The sequence below is a fragment of the Palaemon carinicauda genome, chromosome 41 (genome assembly GCF_036898095.1).
Source record: "Palaemon carinicauda isolate YSFRI2023 chromosome 41, ASM3689809v2, whole genome shotgun sequence".
Taxonomy (NCBI): Eukaryota; Metazoa; Arthropoda; class Malacostraca; order Decapoda; family Palaemonidae; genus Palaemon; species Palaemon carinicauda.
Genome location: NC_090765.1, coordinates 33846014 through 33863163, shown reverse-complemented (window position 1 = coordinate 33863163; position 17150 = coordinate 33846014). Strand labels below are relative to the sequence as shown.

Here is a 17150-nt window from a genome sequence, read left to right as displayed (position 1 = left end):
AGCGTGGATTCACAAGGTCATAGACCATGCACTGAATCCAGACCCTCCTCCGTCACGTCGCCCCAGAGCTCATGATGTCGGGCGTAGCTGTGTCCCTGGCATTCAAGAGAAACTTCTCAGTGACGCAGGTTCTTCAAGCTGGGGTGAGGAATTGTCAGACCACATTCACATCCCACTACCTGCAAGATGTAACCCACAGGAGACTCGATACATTCTCTATCGGCCATGTGGTGGCTGCACAACAGCTGGTTGTATACCTCAAGCTCCTTATTGGACAAGTAGCAGAAGGTTGAGGGCATTGTTACCAGGTTTTAGTCTGCGTGAATGAAAAGGTTTGACTGACCCTTATTCTTTTCTTCATTCTCCCCTCTCTTGGGGAAAGCAGCATTCAGGGTTCTCTGCATAGCTGACCTCAAACTACTGCTGGTAAACCATGCTCCCTTGTGTACCTAGTATTAAGACTAATACTGTTGCGTCCTCACACCCTGACAAGGTGGTATTGGGAAAGTCCTAGTTACACAGTTTTACCTTCTAAAGAACTCGGAATAACTTTACCAGGACAGTCACACTTCTACATTCCTCAACACACAGCTTGCTTAGGCCGCGGACCTTGCGTAACAAGGTTTTAGAGAGGTGCAGGGACTCCTTATTTTGTGAGTACTGATACACTCAGATAAGGAGCTCCCGGGTAAAGCCAAAAGCCAGATTGGCTGGGACGTCCACCCTTCCTAATGGGTGAGTCACCCCTATTAAATAGCGTGGTTCGTATTAAAGTTACAGAACAAATGAAAAATTCGTAGATAATTGTATTTTTCCTAACTATACAAACCTTAGCTATTTAAGCAAACTTACCTGCTAGCCCTTTCTCCCTTGAAGTCCTACATCCAAGCAAATTGAGCTCAATCACAGGTGTGTGTGAGGGGGTTCTGTAGCAAGCTACCCTCCTTACCCGCCGCTAAGTAGCGGTGTGGGTAGTTAACCCTCGTGAGAAATTAATGGCTCGTCATTTCAGCTACGCCGAAAGTAATTCCCCTATTAAATAGCTAAGGTTTGTATAGTTAGGAAAAATACAAATTATCTAAAGATTTGTCATATTTTCATTGTGGTCTTCTCCAGCTGATTGTAGTTTTCTATTATTTCAGACTTTTCATCTCAAAGGAAGGAATCATCCACCTCTTGCTGCTAAAGCTTGTAAGCTGCTGAAGGTATATGCAAGAGACGTAAGACTGGAAAAGAAAGGGTCATGTTGGAAGTTTTTGTTGTACAGTATGATGTCTGAGAATAGGAAGTTCAGTCTTAATTTCCTCTTTGAAGCCTATTGAAAATAATATTAAGGGGTTTGTCATCTTTTGATTGGGAGAGGATGATGAATTCTGAAGCACCTTTTGAATTTTCAATGAAAAGTGAAATTGAAGATCTCTTTTCACCTGCAATCGATCCAGAAAATAATGATACATCTGGCAGTGTTGCTCTCTTTAATAATGGCGCTCTTTTCTTGGACCCAAAAATGGAAGTCAAAGTAGAGCCAGAAATATTTGATTCTACCGAAAGCAACCTGAAAAATTCCTATGAGTACGATGCATCAGTGAGTGAAAAAATTTCAGTAAGTTGTAAAGGGGAAGTCAATGATGCAGAAAATGTAGAGACTTGCTCAAGTTCAGTTATGAAAGAGGATAAAGGAAGACTTTCATGTGTAATCAGTGGAAGAGAGTTATTACAGAAAGATGTTTTGAATCAAGAGGTGAATCAAATAAATGAGAAGCAGATAAAAAAAAGTATCTCTGGTAATGTTAACTCTAATGCTCTAGCTAGAAAGCGATGCACATGCAGTGAATGTGGGAAAACGTTTTGTGATAAATATACTCTTATCGTACATTTCAGAATTCACACGGGAGAGAGGCCATACAAATGTAATGTCTGTAGCAAAACATTTATTACAAAATCAGATATCACTAAACATTTAAGAATTCACACAGGAGAGAAGCCATACAATTGTAATGTCTGTAGCAAAACATTTACCGAGAAACAAAGTCTCACTGTACATTTAAGAATTCACACGGGAGAGAACCTATACAAGTGCGATGTCTGTAGCAAAACATTTACTAGAAAACCATATCTCACTGAACATTTAAGAATTCACACGGGAGAGAAGCCATACAAGTGCGATGTTTGTAGTAAAATATTTAATAGACAATCAAGTTTCAATCAACATTTAAGAATTCACACAGGAGAGAAGCCATACAAATGTAATATCTGTAGGAAAACATTTATCCAGAAACAAAGTCTCACTGTACATTTAAGAATTCACACGGGAGAGAAGCCATACAAATGTAATATCTGTAGGAAAACATTTACCCAGAAACAAAGTCTCACTGCACATTCAAAAATTCACACGGGAGAGAAGCCATACAAATGTAATATCTGTAGGAAGACATTTACCCAGAAACCATATCTCACTGTACATTTAAGAATTCACACGGGAGAGAAGCCATACAAATGTAATATCTGTAGGAAAACATTTACCCAGAAACAAAGTCTCACTGTACATTTAAGAATTCACACGGGAGAAAAGCCATAGAATTGCGATGTCTGTGGCAAAACATTTAATACAAAATCAAATATCACTAAACATTTAAGAATTCACACGGGAGAGAAGCCATACAAGTGTGATGTCTGTAGTGACATCACGTGAAAGTTCTATTCCAGTGTCATGAATGTGGCTAAACATATAATTTAAAACAGAGACTTCATAAACGTTTAAGAACTCACATGGAAGAAAAACCATTCATGTGCACGGACTGTGGTAAAGCTTTTTGCTCTGAAGGTTTCCTCAAGAATCATCATAGAAGGAGGTGCTATAAAATCTGAAATTGGGATCTGGATTTAAGAAAAAACAGCAAAGATTATAGATATGAGAGGTCTTACCCCGTCGCACGATTGCCCAGGGTGTTAGCTCTCAGAGTCGACGAGGTGACATGGTGCCTCCAAACAGCTTATGCAAAGCACAGAGTAGCCCCCCAGGTCAGGCACTAGCCAGTTAGTTTTTTGGACTTACTGTACACCCACCTAACGGTGAATATGTGTGAATAACTGTAAATATCGTAAGGGTTTGTATGTAGTGCAGTAATAGATGACAAATTTGGAAAATATTTGCATTTTCCCTATGTATACAATCCTGGAGCTCTTAACACATACTGGTCCCGCCATCACCTTCCCCCAGGAAGTTTTGCCACAATTGCACAGTGACTTTCAGTTACAAGTGGTGGTGTGAGCAGAGTGGTTGGTCCAACTCTTGCACTCCCTTCGCTAAGTAGCTAAAAGTTTCACATCCAGTTCCAGCTGTTGCCAAAATGCATCTCTGCTGTAAAGAGCTCCAGGTTTGTATAGTTGGGAAAAATACAAATTATTTGCAAATTTGTCATATTAGCCTAATTATTACTATTAGAAGCCAAGGTGCAAAAGCAAATTGCCACTAGCACAAGGGACCAAATAGTTGACAGTCTGGTGCAGTGAAGAAATATTAATGTAAAGAATAAACTATATGAGAGAAAAATGAGATTATTTTAAGATAGATAACAATGTTTAATAAATAAGCATTAAAAAAACCAGGAAATGAAACTTCATCAACAGAAAAAACATTTGTACTAAGTTTGAACTTGGAAATATCCGCTGATTTAGTTTCAGCTCCAGTAGTTGATTGGCTTGGTCACAGCCTAAATAAAGCTTAGAGAATGATTTACAGCATTAAGCCTTTTGAAACAATGTTGGTGACGTTGTCTCTTTTTTAAAGTAATACTGGATGATTCTACCTGCTTTTTGTACTGTAGTGAATTTATGAATGTTAGCAGGAAGGAAGAATCAAAAGCCAGTCTACTTGTATTGGAATATGAAGCGATGCAATTATTTAGAAGTACTATTGTATGGAGATATCTTTTTGTTTGTTTGTTGAATATAAGTATAGTAATAAGGTAGAGAAGTATCATTATTTTTTAAGGGATTTTGTGATTTGGTTGATGTAATCTCTTTTATGGTCTTAGTGATTAGTTTAGGTTATATAAGTTTCATTGGATTGTCCTTGAGAGGAGAATCTTCATTAAAATATCCAAATATTTGGTTTCTCTTTCATTTCCACAATTGCTCTTCTCAAACATTTCAATCTGCATTGGTCCCTCTGGAGAGAGAGTTTCTCGTCAAATCATTTTACAGCATTCTTAGTACAGTACTGTATTCAGGTTTCACAAGAATAAAGTTATGATTTAAAGATATTTTGCTGAATAATATTCCAAGTCCCAGGGCTGGGTAATGTCCATAACCCAATTTATTTAATAATAAATTCTACAGGTTTCACTATTAATGTGAGTTTACTAAATTGAATATCTGATGTTATTAATTAAGTTTACAGTATATTGATTGTATTTGTGTGTGCCGTAACTGGAATACGAACCTATGCTATTCAATAGGGGTATTACTTTCAATGAAGCTGAAATGACGAGCCATTAAAATTTAGTGAGGTTTAACTACCCATTCCTCTAGTTAGCGGGCGTAGGGGGTTAGCTCCCTCTCGCACACCGGTGATTTAAGTTACTTATCTTTTGGCTCGGATGGTAAACGGCTGTTGCCATTTTTCATCCTCACCAAGTTATATTTAGAACTACCATTAGTGCTTTTTGTTTATGCTTTTTCTTTAATAGTGTGTGTTTGTGTTGACTTGTGCGACCATGCGTACTTTCCCTGGACTTGAAGGCCAACCCTGCCGGACCTTCATGTTGGCCATGGGCATTGATCGCCACACCCTTTCTCCTACCTGCAGAGGTCAACGGTGTGATTGTGGTAATAAGTGTAATGAGAGTCGGGAGTGGTCTGCCTCCCAGTGGGAAAGATTTGGTGAGGGCAGAAGAAGTCAAAGCGGGATATTTCTCTTTCGAAGGTTCCTTTGTGTGAAGGGAAAAAAACACAAGATCTCTTCTTTTGCCTCCCGACTTTCCCTTCGAAGCTCCTGCTTGTTCGGCCTCTTCTGAGAGACCGTCGAGCAGTAGTGTAGACTTTAATTTTTGCCAACCCTTGTCCTTGAGAGATGGTGTTGCTTCCCCTAGTGAAGTGGCCCCACCTCTCCCCCGGGTAAGGCCTTGTCTATGGTTTCTGTGTTACAGGTGTGGTCGTCCTTGCGGCTCCCGGGTGCGCCCTTCAAGGACTCCTTGCAGCAATTTATCCTCCGCAATGCGAGTGTGCAGCCGTCGTTGATTTCGGAGGTAGATCCACTAATTTTTGTCGATGTTTTGGTGTCAGAGGCATCTTCTGTGGCCGCTGTCGATGCCCCTGACCCTCTAGAATCTGCTGTTGCTGACGACTAAAGCACTCTCCTGTGCCAAAACTCTCTTCAACTCACCAGCATCCTCTGGCTCGTTGGCACTCTCCAGCTTGCCAGTGCTCAGCTGCGCGCCAGCGCTCTCATGCAAATTTACCGGAAACTGCACACCAGCATCCTCCTGCGTGGCGTCGTACTACGCGCTATTGCTCCCCTGTGAGCTCTCTGGCCCACCAGCGCTCCCCAATGCACTAGCGCTCACTGTCCCACTTGCGCCATGGCCATAAGCAGGTTCTACAGGCTCCTAGGTTTTAAGAGACATCGAGTAGACAGCTCACCATCGCATCATTCCCCTATCCGCAAACGCATTACAGCGCGACCGCCATGGAAAGGAGGAGGGGTCTCCACAAAAGGGTTCAAGATACCGAAGCTGCCTTCCTCGAAGGTGGATCCATCAACAGCAGAGATTCATCTCAGGAAACTGTCGGCTCTTTCCCTTCAGGGCCTTACAGGGCTCTGTCTGACAGTGCGTTAGTCAGTCAGCAGCCCTGGTTCAGGGTTATGGTCAGAGCAGTGGTGCAAGCCTTCAAGCGTGCTCTGTCTGCCAGCTCTTCGGAGCATTTTACAGCTACAGCAGACCTACTGTAAGGAAACACAGCTTCTTCTCCCCTGAAGAGGAAGAAGGTCTCAGACGTGGTTACTTCCCCTAGGGTAAAGCGGGACTCCTGTTAGGCTATCAAGGTCTGCTCCTGCATCTTCCACAGGACACTCTCCTACCTCACTTCTGCCGAGGGAGTAATGCCAGGAAGGGGCTTCCTCTCGTCCACCTTCGGAGGAAGTTTCCCCTCGCACGGAGAGTTCTCCACCACCGATGGAAGTCAGGAGGGACATGACAATCCGGCTTTCGATGCTTGAGCCCTACCTCCTTCCACGAAAGGAACCGAAGGACTCCAAGACTCTTCCTAAGTCCTCTTCAAGAACCTCTAAGCCTACAGATGAAGCCTGTCACTCGAAAGATGTGCGCGACCCACCCGGAGAAGAGCTCTTGGGGGTGGAAGAGGGAGACTTCGCTGCAAGTCCAAGTCCAACGTCGGAAGGAGAGCAGAAAGAGTTGGAACATGCATTTTGTCAGGTTCTGACTCTCCTCCGGGTTCTCAATGGGTTTACCAACCCAGAGATACCTTACGAGAGAGCAAAGACACGGTCTTATACCGTGTCTTTTGCACCTAGAAGCCCTCAGAGACCAGTGCAACCTTGCCTTGGTCTCAGGGCCTGAAGGGTGCCAGGGTTACGAATACCCTACAGCTCTCTGAGCTCTCCTCCTCCCAACATTCCGGCTCTACCACCAAGCTTCTCCCACCTCCTGTCTGCAGCAGAGGAGGTATTCTGAGATCTAAGATGTGTCTTGTCCAACTCTTCTTCTCCACATGCAGGTTACTTTGTGGCTTGATGTTTGGTTAGGGACCTTGGAAATCCTGGTAAGAACTGAGGATTTCTCAAAGAAATGTACCAGGAAAGCAATGGAGACTTTCCTGCTCACAGGCACCCACTCGATCGAGTTTCTCGCCCATCAGGTTTCAAACTTTGGGCAAATACCATTGGGAAACGTCGGGATGCTGTATCTGAGAGATTCCACCGGCAAGTCCCAAATGCCGAGATCACCAGGTTCAGGAATTTCTCTCTAGAGGGATCCCATCTATTTCAGCCTAAGGATGTGGAACATGTTGCTAAGAGATGGATGAAGTACCATCTGGACTCCCTTCTCCATTGGGCTTTGAAATCCATGCCCTATAAACCACTAGCTATTCAGCACCCCAGCACACCTAAGACCATGACAAACAAAACAGCAGCGAAGACAACGGTGTCCAAGAAGCCCTTTCCTCCCAAGGACAGGAAAGGCCCAAAGTCCTCCAGGGAAGGAAAATATCCTAGAGGGAGCAGCCGGAAGCGGTAGGATAGGCACTTCTCCTGCTTGTCCACCAGTAGGGGGATGCTTAAAAAGTTGCTTGGACAGGTGGAAGCAACTCGGTGCTGAACCCTGTACAATATCCATGATTTGTTTGTGGTATCGCATCCTGTTCATAACATCTCTCCTTACCCTGACCAGGAATCCGATGTCAATAGACCCCTTTGTGATGGGGTAAGCAAAGGGGCCAACCCTCCGGGCAGAAGGCCAGACCCTGTTGAAGAAGGGCGTTCTCCAGGAATTCTTCGACGAGTCTCCAGGCTTCTTCAGTCGACTCTTTCTTGTGAAAAAGTCTTCTGAAGGCTGGAGACCAGTCATCAACCTCTCAGCTCTAGACAAGTTTGTAAAACAAACTACATTCAGCATGGAGACATCAAACACGGTCAGACTAACAGTAATACTACAGGACTTCATATGTACACTGGACCTAAAGGATGCATACTTGTTCATCCTTGCCAAGATTCTTGGACATGATGTGTCCTACTATGCAAGTAGCATTTTTAGATTTATTTCAGAAGCAGGTCTTCTGAAGACTATTTAACTTTTATAATAACATTAATCTTTTATGGTTTTAATTGAATATTCTTTTATTTTTTTATATATATAAACTAAATGATATTGGCGTCAATGACCTTAGATGTCAGGATGCCTAAAAACTTTGAATCAATCAATCAATCCCTCCGTCTGCAAGGAAATACTGAAGATTCAGCCTAGACAACAGGAAATAACCAGTTGAGGATGCTGTGCTTCAGTCTTTCCACATGACCTCAAGTCTTCACTAGAGAGTTTGCCCTAGTGTCATCTTGGGGACACAGGATTGGCATTCCTCTCCTTCGTTATATGGACAACTGTCAAATCCTAACAGACTCTGTGTTAACCCTTCTTCAACATTGAGACAAAGGTCTGAGATTTTACCAAGATTTGGGGATCATGGTAAACATGAAGAAGTCCTCCCTGTTTCCTACACAGAGACTGGTATACCAAGGCATGATGATAGACACCAATCTCCACAAAGCCTTCCCAACAGACGAGAGAATATCGAGGCTGAGAAAGGTCGCAAGACCCTTTCTAAGACGATAAGAGCTTCCAGCCCAGACTTGGCTATGTCTCCTCGGTCATTTTTCATCGCTGGCCCCTCCAGTTCCTAACGGTTGCATCAGGATGAAATCCCTACAGTGGCAGTTCAATTCCCTGTGGAATCAGGCTCTCGATTCCCCGGATGTCCGGATCCCCATGGGATCAGCAGAACAGACGGACCTTGAATGGTGGGTGTTAGACTAGATCTTCTCGTCTTCCCTCAGATTTGATGGTGTCCTCAGACGCTTCAAAAAAAAAAAAGGGTGGGGCGACATGCTGCACCACACGACCTCAGGCCTCTGGTCAGAGTCAGAAGAGCACCTGCACATAAATCTGTTAAAGATGAAGGCTGTTTTTCTGGCCCTTTAACAGTTCCTACAGTTCCTAGCGGGCCACTCAGTGGTGGTAATGAGCGACAACACCACAGTAGTGGCTGACATCAACAAACAAGGAGGTACTTTTTTGCAGCCCCTGTCCCATCTAGCAGTAGAGATACTGAGATGGCCGAGATTCTCTCGATACCACTATCGGCACGCTTCATTCCGGGCAAGAAGAATATGCTCGCCGTCAACCTGAGCAGAGCTTCTCAGATAGTGAGTATCAAGTGATCTTTGGATCATCTACTAGCCAACAAAGTCCTAACTTTGTGGGGTTCTCTGATGGTGGATCTCTTCGCAACGGCCCTGAACTTCCTGTTCCTGTTATACTGCTCCCCAGTCCCGGACCCCAAGGCTCTCTGGCAAGAAGCTCTCCAACAACGGTGGGACAACATCAACGTTTACGCCTTTCCCCTGTTCTGTCTGATGAAGAGGGTACTCAACAAGGCCAGAACATCGGTCAACCTTTCAATGACCCTCATAGCTCCACTATGGCACCACGCAGAATGGTCTCCAGACGTTCTGCAACTCCTGACGGAATCTACACAAGACATCTCTCCACAACACGATCTACCCAAACAACCACATGCCAGCCTATTCCATGAAGCCATAGCTTTGCTACGACTTCACACCTGGAGACTATCCAGCATATTCTCTCTCGAGAGGATTTCCGCAATAAGTTGCTAGCAGGATATCTGGATACCTGCGAAAGTCATCAGCAACAGTCTACCAGGCAAAGTGGAAAGTCTTCTGTGGTTTGTGTCTTGGAAGGGGTATCTCTCCTCTCGATGCCACCATCCCAGCAATAGTGAAGTTCCTCGTGTATTTGCATGAAGAAATTGCGCCTGTCTCAGTCTCAGCGGTAAGAGGCTATCGCTCAGCCTTAACCCTGGATAGGTACGATGGGTCGTTTGCGACCCCGAGCGTCAAAAAAAAACAGGTTTTTCTCACGTGACTCACCCCCGTGACTGAATTTGTGGGTGATCGACCTGCAGGAGGTGTCTCCCCTACACGCTCTAGTAGTGTCCAGATGTGCATTGCTGTAGCTGTACTCCTTCCCCGATTTCTGAGACGCGCCGGGGTCGAGCGCGACCGAGTTTACCCTTCTAAGGTAGTTTGCATAATTATCAAAGTTATTACGTATTATGAAATTGTCGTAGAATGGTGCAACTTGTATAGGTTATCAGTTGTGGAAAGTCTTGGTGGATTGTTTGGCTACCATGTGCATGATTTTTTTTTTAGTTAAAATGTCGTTCATCACCACGAGGACCATTTTACCGCGAGTGCCCCTTTTTCATTTTTTTTCATTTTTTTGCCAAGTCATTTTTCCGTAAGATATTGCCAATTAGGGTCGTAAAACTTTTGCTTGTTTAGTGTTGGAAAGTGTGTCTAGATGATCTGGCTACCCATGCATGACTTTGTTTTTGTCAGATACGACGTAGTTATTGGTATATTGGGTATTTAACTGCGGTTACCAATTTCTGTTTTTTTTCAATATTTGTAAAAATTACTACGTAGTAAGGAATTGCCGTATATTATTCATTTTTTTTTCATGTTTATGTGTTAGAAAGTGTGCCTTGATGGTTGGGCTAACACGTGCATGTCTTTTTTTTTTATCTGAGATGCCGTATATTAGAATGTCGGGCATTTTACCGCGAGTGTCCCTTTTTCATTTTTTAAAATTTTTTTGCCAAGTCATTTTTCCGTAAGATATTGCGAAATAGTATCGTAAAACTTTTGCTTTTTTAGTGTTGGAAAGTGTGTCTAGATGATCTGGCTACCCATGCGTGATTTTGTTTTTGTCAGATACAACGTAGTTATTGGTATATTGGGTATTTAACTGCGGTTGCCAATTTCTGTTTTTTTTCAATATTTGTAAAAATTTACTACGTAGTAAGGAATTGCCATATATTATTGATTTTTGTTTTTCATGTTTATGTGTTAGAAAGTGTGCCTTGATGGTTGGGCTAACACGTGCATGTCTTTTTTTTTTATCTGATATGCCGTATATTAGAATGTTGGGCATTTTTCCGCGAGTGCCCCTTTTTATTTGTTTTGCATTTTTTTTGCTTAGTCATGTTACCGTAAGGAATTGGCAAGTAGTGTCGCAAAACTTATATTTTTATAGTGTTGGAAAGTGTTTCTAGATGATCTGGCTACCCATGCCTATTTTTTTTTTAGCCAGATATGGCGTATATATAAGTATGTGTTCGATTTTCCTGTGATTGCCATTTTTTCGTTTTTTCCCATTTCTTTCAAAATTACTACGTACTAAGGAACTATCACAGAGTAATATTTCATTTATACAGTGATACCTCGGTACTCGACCATAATCCGTTCGAGATCCGTGTTCGACCTCCGATTTGTTCGAGTACCGAATTTTTTTTCCCCATAAGAAATAATGGTATATATTCTATTCCGTTCCCAAGCACTCGAACAGGCCCAAAATATTAATAAAACGTGTACCTAAACAACAATAATTATCTAAATGTGTATGAAATTGGTCAGAAAATCCTATAAAACAATTTTAAACCATTTACTGTACTAAAATAAAACAATTTTAAACCATTTTCTGTACTGTAGTGAACATACCTTTGAGCAGCGGTTCGATGGCATACAGGGATGGATGTGGAGAGGATGGAAGGGGGAGGTTACTGCTTGGAAGGAGAGTCCCCTTCCATGATGTGGCGGGGTAGTTCTCCTTCAGGAGTTGTTTCTCTCTCCAATGAAAGGGTGGGCAGATCTATTTCAGGGGTTTCTTCTCTTCTTTGTCTCTTCTTTGGAGGAGAAACAGGCTTTGATGTAGCAGCTTTCTTTTCTTTTGTGAAAAACTGGTCTATTGTTAATTGTTTCTTCCTCCTCTGCAGTATTCTTCGAAAATGATACATGACACTATCATTAAACATATGCACTGCCCGGTTTGCTACTGCAATTTCTGGGTGGTATTTTTCAGCAAAAGCCTGCACATCTGCCCACTTGGAACAAATTTCATTGATGAGAGAACTTGGAACATCCTCCCTTACCTCATCCTCTTCTGAAGATTCCTGCTCCACAATCAGATCCTGCTGCTGTTGTTGTTGCAGGTGCAACAATTCCTCCACAGTCAACTCGGTAGAATGGCTTTCTACAAGCTCATCAATATCATCCTTGTCGACCTCAAGCCCCAAACTCCTGCCCATGACAACAATTTCCTCAACGACATCAGTGTCATCAGAAATTACAGGGGTAGCAGTGCTTGGACCCGCCTCTGGTTGGAAACCTTCAAACTCCCTCTCTGTGACACATGATGGCCACAGCTTACGCCAGGCAGAGTTCAATGTCCTATAGGTCACACCTCGCCAAGCTTGGTCAATCATGTTAACAGAGTTGAGGATGCTGAAGTGTTCCTTCCAGAATTCCTTTAGGGTCAACTTCGTGTCACTGGTCACTTCAAAACACTTTCTGAAAAGGGCCTTGGTATAGAGTTTTTTGAAGTTTGAAATGACCTGTTGGTCCATGGGCTGGAGTATGGGAGTAGTATTGGGGGGCAAGAATTTGATTTTGATAAAGCTGTATTCTTCTTTCAAGTCATCCTCGAGACCTGGAGGATGTGCAGGAGCATTGTCCATAACCAGAAGACATTTCATTGGCAAGCTCTTTTCAATGAGGTAAGCCTTAACCTGGGGGGCAAACACTTCGTTTATCCACTCAGTAAAGAATTGTCTTGTGACCCAAGATTTAGTGTTCGAGCGCCACATAACTGGTAGTGCACTTTTACAAATATTATTTCGTTTGAACACCCGGGGGTTGTCCGAGTGGTACACTAACAAGGGTTTGATCTTGCAATCGCCACTTGCATTTGCACACAGCAACAATGTTAGCCTATCTTTCATTGGCTTGTGACCTGGCATCTTCGTCTCGTCCTTGGTAATGTACGTATTGGCTGGCATTTTCTTCCAAAATAACCCAGTCTCATCACAATTAAAGACTTGTTGTGCGATCAAATTTTGTTCATTTATGTACCGATCGAATTCCCCCACGTATTTATCGGCTGCAATTTGATCCGAACTAGCTGCCTCCCCATGCCTAGTAACACGATGAATACCTGTTCTATTACGAAACTTTTCAAACCAACCCCTGCTCGCTTTAAATGTAAATGAATCACTTTCACTGGTACTCGGACTTTTCTTCACTAATTCTTCATAGATATGCAACGCTTTTTCACAAATGAACGCTTCACTAACACTTTCCCCGGCCAACTGTTTTTCTTTAATAAATATTAAAAGCAACTTTTCCATCTCCTCAATCACTTGTGGCCTTTGCTTAGTTACCGCCGTAACTCCCGTTGCAACATTCGCCTTCTTAATCATTTCTTTATGCTTTAAAAACGTAGAAATGGTCGACTTCGCCATTCCGTATTCTACCGCTAAATCGGACACTCGTACACCATTCTCATATTTCGCTATAATTTCCTTCTTCAACTCGATCGTTGTTCGCACTGTTTTCCTCTTCTCCTTCCCCTTAACACTCATTACTTTCTTGGGACTCATTATGAAAGCTAAAAAAGCAATTAAAAGCACTGAAAATCACTAAATCACAACGAATGCTGATCGCGCGTTGTCTGAGTGACGCTCTCGAGAGAACTGATGCTTCCCGAACAAGCGAGAGTGGCCGAGATGGCGCGATCATCACAAAGCCCATGCGGTCGTCACGTGTTCGGCTGGTCGAGTACCGAATTTTTGGTCGAGCACCGCAGCAAAAATTTCTCGAAAATTTTGGTCGAACTCCGAATTGTTCGAGTATAGAGTCGTTCGACTACCGAGGTATCACTGTATGTTTATTTGTCGGAAAATGTGCCTTGATGGTTTGCCTAGCACGTGGCTGAAATTTTTTTTTTCTGAAATGCCGTATATTAGAATGGCCATTTTTCCACGAGTGCCCCTTTTTATTTGTTTTGCATTTTTTTGCTTAGTCATGTTACCGTAAGGAATTGGCAAGTAGTGTCGCAAAACTTATAATTTTATAGTGTTGGAAAGTGTTTCTAGATGATCTGGCTACCCATGCCTATCTTCTTTTTTTAGCCAGATATGGCGTATATATAGGTATGTGTTCGATTTTCCTGTGATTGCCATTTTTTCGTTTTTTCCCATTTCTTTCAAAATTACTACGTACTAAGGAACTATCACAGAGTAATTATTCATTTAGATGTTTATTTGTCGGAAAATGTGCCTTGATGGTTTGCCTAGCACGTGGCTGAATTTTTTTTTTCTGAAATGCCGTATATTAGAATGTTAGCCATTTTTCCGCGAGTGCCCCTTTTTATTTGTTTTGCATTTTTTTGCTTAGTCATGTTACCGTAAGGAATTGGCAAGTAGTGTCGCAAAACTTATATTTTTATAGTGTTGGGAAGTGTTTCTAGATGATCTTGCTACCCATGCCTATCTTTTTTTTAGCCAGATATGGCGTATATATAGGTATGTGTTCGATTTTCCGGTGATTGCCATTTTTTCGTTTTTTCCCAATTCTTTCAAAATTACTACGTACTGAGGAACTATCACAGAGTAATGATTCCTCTAGATGTTTATTTGTCGGAAAATTTTGTTTACTTTTTTTTTATTGAATATCATCAAATTTTTTTAGCTAAAATATTATATTGTTTTACATTTTTTTTTTTTCGATTTTATTTCCCTTCAAAAAATTTTTTTTGGGTCAGAATTTCAATTTTATAGTCGTAAAATAATCGACAATTATCCAGCAACCCACCATACAATTTTTATGCATATCCAATAATAATTAGATTAGTAAATAACACCTTGAAATTGACATACCCTTCCTACATTTCAAGTGGCAGATTAGGGAGTCTGAGTCAGTGTGGTTGGCGGCCATTTTGTGAACATATCCGAAGCGTAAGCTGCCCTATCTATATATATTCTTGTTCCCTATAGAATTTGTGATATTTTGGTATATTTTTACCTGCATAAATATCATATATATTAAATATATGTATTTTTTTACGAAATTTCTAAGTACTCAAAAAATTACCTTTAGATATGGCCCCTGATATAAATGTAATTTACAAAATAATGAAGATTTTTTTACATATTTCTATTTTAGGATAACATATGTTTATTCCCTAAAAAAATTAGCCACTTCCTATTTCATTTGGGTACCCAAAAAAATTCATGAAATTTGGACAAATTTTTTTGGCCAAAAAAAGTTACCCTTTTTTTCTCATTTCAGATCTTCACCTCCATGGGTCTGACTTCATCCAAAATACATCAAGATGTGTCCTAAACATTCAAGAATCAATTCCTAGAAGGATTTGTGTATATATGTATAAACTTTTTTTTTATGAATTTTTATGTCAGGTCTTTTTTTCTTTCTACTTAATTTTTTAAAATATTTATAATAAATAGTTTTTCTGCAGATGAGTAGTATTTATCTTTACAGTTGTTTTAAGCATTCATTGAAGTTTTTTTTGGAAAAAGAAAAAAGGAGGTTACTGCAAAAACTGATTTTTCAAGAATTTTTTTTGGCGTCGGGGTCGTTCGCGTCCGAGTATACCCTTAAAGGGGTGTCCGAGGAGCGTACCTATCCAGGGTTAAGCCTCGCCTTTAGATTGAAGGGAATGGACGTTTCTTCATCGCTAGAACTTAACTTACTCATACAGAGTTATCAACTTACCTGTCCTCGGTCTGAAGTGAGATCTCCCCCCATGGAATGTGGTTCGAGTTCTCAGGCCGTTCAAGAACCAATACTCTAGGCAACAGATTGCCACCTAATTTGGAAGACGGTGTTTCTGCTTGCTTTGGCTTCGGCCAAGCGATTTGGTGAACTTCATGGTCTCTCATTCGACATCGCTCATTCAAGGGGATGGGGAGAGGTAACATTCAGCTTCGTACCTGATTTTGTTGCTAAGACTCAGAACTTGGGAGTAGCATATCCTCGATTCGACTCCTCCCGGATTTCGAGTCTTGTTCTGTAACAGATTACCCTGATCATCTCTAACTCTTAGTGAGGAGTTTGAGGCTGTACCTTAAGAGAACAGCCGCAGGCTGTCCCTGTGTGCCTGCACTCTTCATCAGCTCAGGAAGGACTAAGAGGAGGGTCGCCAAGTATACCATCTCAACTTGGATTTGCAAGGCCATAGACCATGCTCTGAATCCAAACCCTCTTCCTTCACGTCGCCCCAGAGCTCATGATGTCAGGCTGGGATTCAAGAGGAAATTCTCAATAACAGGCTCTTCAGGCTGGGGTGTGGAAACATCAGAACACTTTCACAGCTCAATGGCTGCAAGAAGTGACCCACAGGAAGCTCGATACATTTTCTATCGGCCCTGTGGTGGCTACACAATGACTGGTATAAAACCTCAAGCTCCTTATTGGACAAGTATCAGAAGGTTGAGGACAGTATCTGGTTTGACTGGCTCTTATTCTTTTCTTCATTGTCCTCTCTCCTGGGGAAAACAGCATCCTTGGTTCTCTGCATAAGATGACCTCAGCAGGTAAACCATGCTCCTTTGTGTACCTAGTATTAAGCTTACGCTGTTGTGTCCCTATACCCTGGCGAGTTGATATTGGGAAAGTCTTGGTTACAATAGTTTTTACTACAAAAGACTCTGAATAACTTTTACATGGACGGTCACACTTCTAAATATCTCAACATACAGCTTGCGTAGGGCAACTCCTGCCCTGAGTGTTGAGGATGATCTGCCTCCCAGTGGGAGTGCTTTGGACGTAGGCGCAAAAAGTTGAAGAGAGATTCTTTGTCTTCAGGGTCCTCCTCGAAGTCGAAGAAACTTCGGGCTTCTTCATTGCCCCCCCCCCCCCCCCCCCCCCCCCCCCCTCCAATCTCTTCCCGAATCTCTTGCTCGATCAGTCTCCTGGGGAACGGTCAAGCAGAAGCATAGACCATTTAACATCAGGTCAATTTTGGGGTTCGAGGGACAGAACTGTTTCCCCTGGAGAAGCGGTTCTGCCCTCCCCTCGGGGGGGTGGCTGCTCTTTTTCTGATATTTTACAGGTCTGGCCATCGTTGAGTATGGCAGGTCCCCTGTCAAACGAGGCGTTGTTGGAACTTCTCCATCTAGGTACTGAGAGGAAGTTGTCAATGTCCAAACCTTTCTGACTCCTTTTGTAGATAATGAACCACAATGTAGCGTGGTTCTCCTTTAAGTTTGAAGCTTTCTTATGTCACATGCTCCAAGGTTTCTTATGTCACAGGCTTTGAACTTTCTTATGTCACACACTTCAAGGTTCCTTGTGTCACTGTGTAGTGGTTTGCGGACTGTGGCCATACGTAGCACGCAGACTGCCTATTGTCCGAATGCCGACCACTCTTCAACATTTCCCTACACAAAGAGAAATGGTAGAATTCCCCGAAGGGGCGCTGAGGAGCATTAAGCCGTCATCAACGTGCCACATTGCTACTGGGGTCAACCACAGT

The 17150-nt window shown here is 42.3% G+C and overlaps 2 protein-coding genes across 2 annotated transcripts in view; both read left to right on the top strand.

The window, feature by feature from the left end:
- LOC137632394 (zinc finger protein 721-like) overlaps positions 1-17150 on the top strand; it is a 66836-nt gene that overhangs the window by 8586 nt on the left and 41100 nt on the right. The window contains exon 3 of the mRNA XM_068364329.1: positions 1143-1205. The gene's annotated coding sequence lies outside the window, so the exon portion shown is untranslated. The remainder of the gene's footprint in view (positions 1-1142; positions 1206-17150) is intronic.
- LOC137632395 (zinc finger protein 501-like) lies at positions 1367-2578 on the top strand. Its single transcript, XM_068364330.1, has 2 exons — positions 1367-1915; positions 2078-2578. Exons 1-2 carry the CDS (start codon positions 1367-1369, stop codon positions 2576-2578), a joined length of 1050 nt encoding a protein of 349 aa, XP_068220431.1.

What these genes read in the sequence shown, in the direction of transcription:
- LOC137632395 (XM_068364330.1), top strand. Translation starts at nt 1,367, where the DNA reads ATGAATTCTGAAGCACCTTTTGAATTTTCAATGAAAAGTGAAATTGAA. An exon ending in AGAGGCCATACAAATGTAAT is followed by an intron (nt 1,916 to 2,077) that starts GTCTGTAGCAAA and finishes AACCTATACAAG; the next exon opens with TGCGATGTCTGTAGCAAAAC.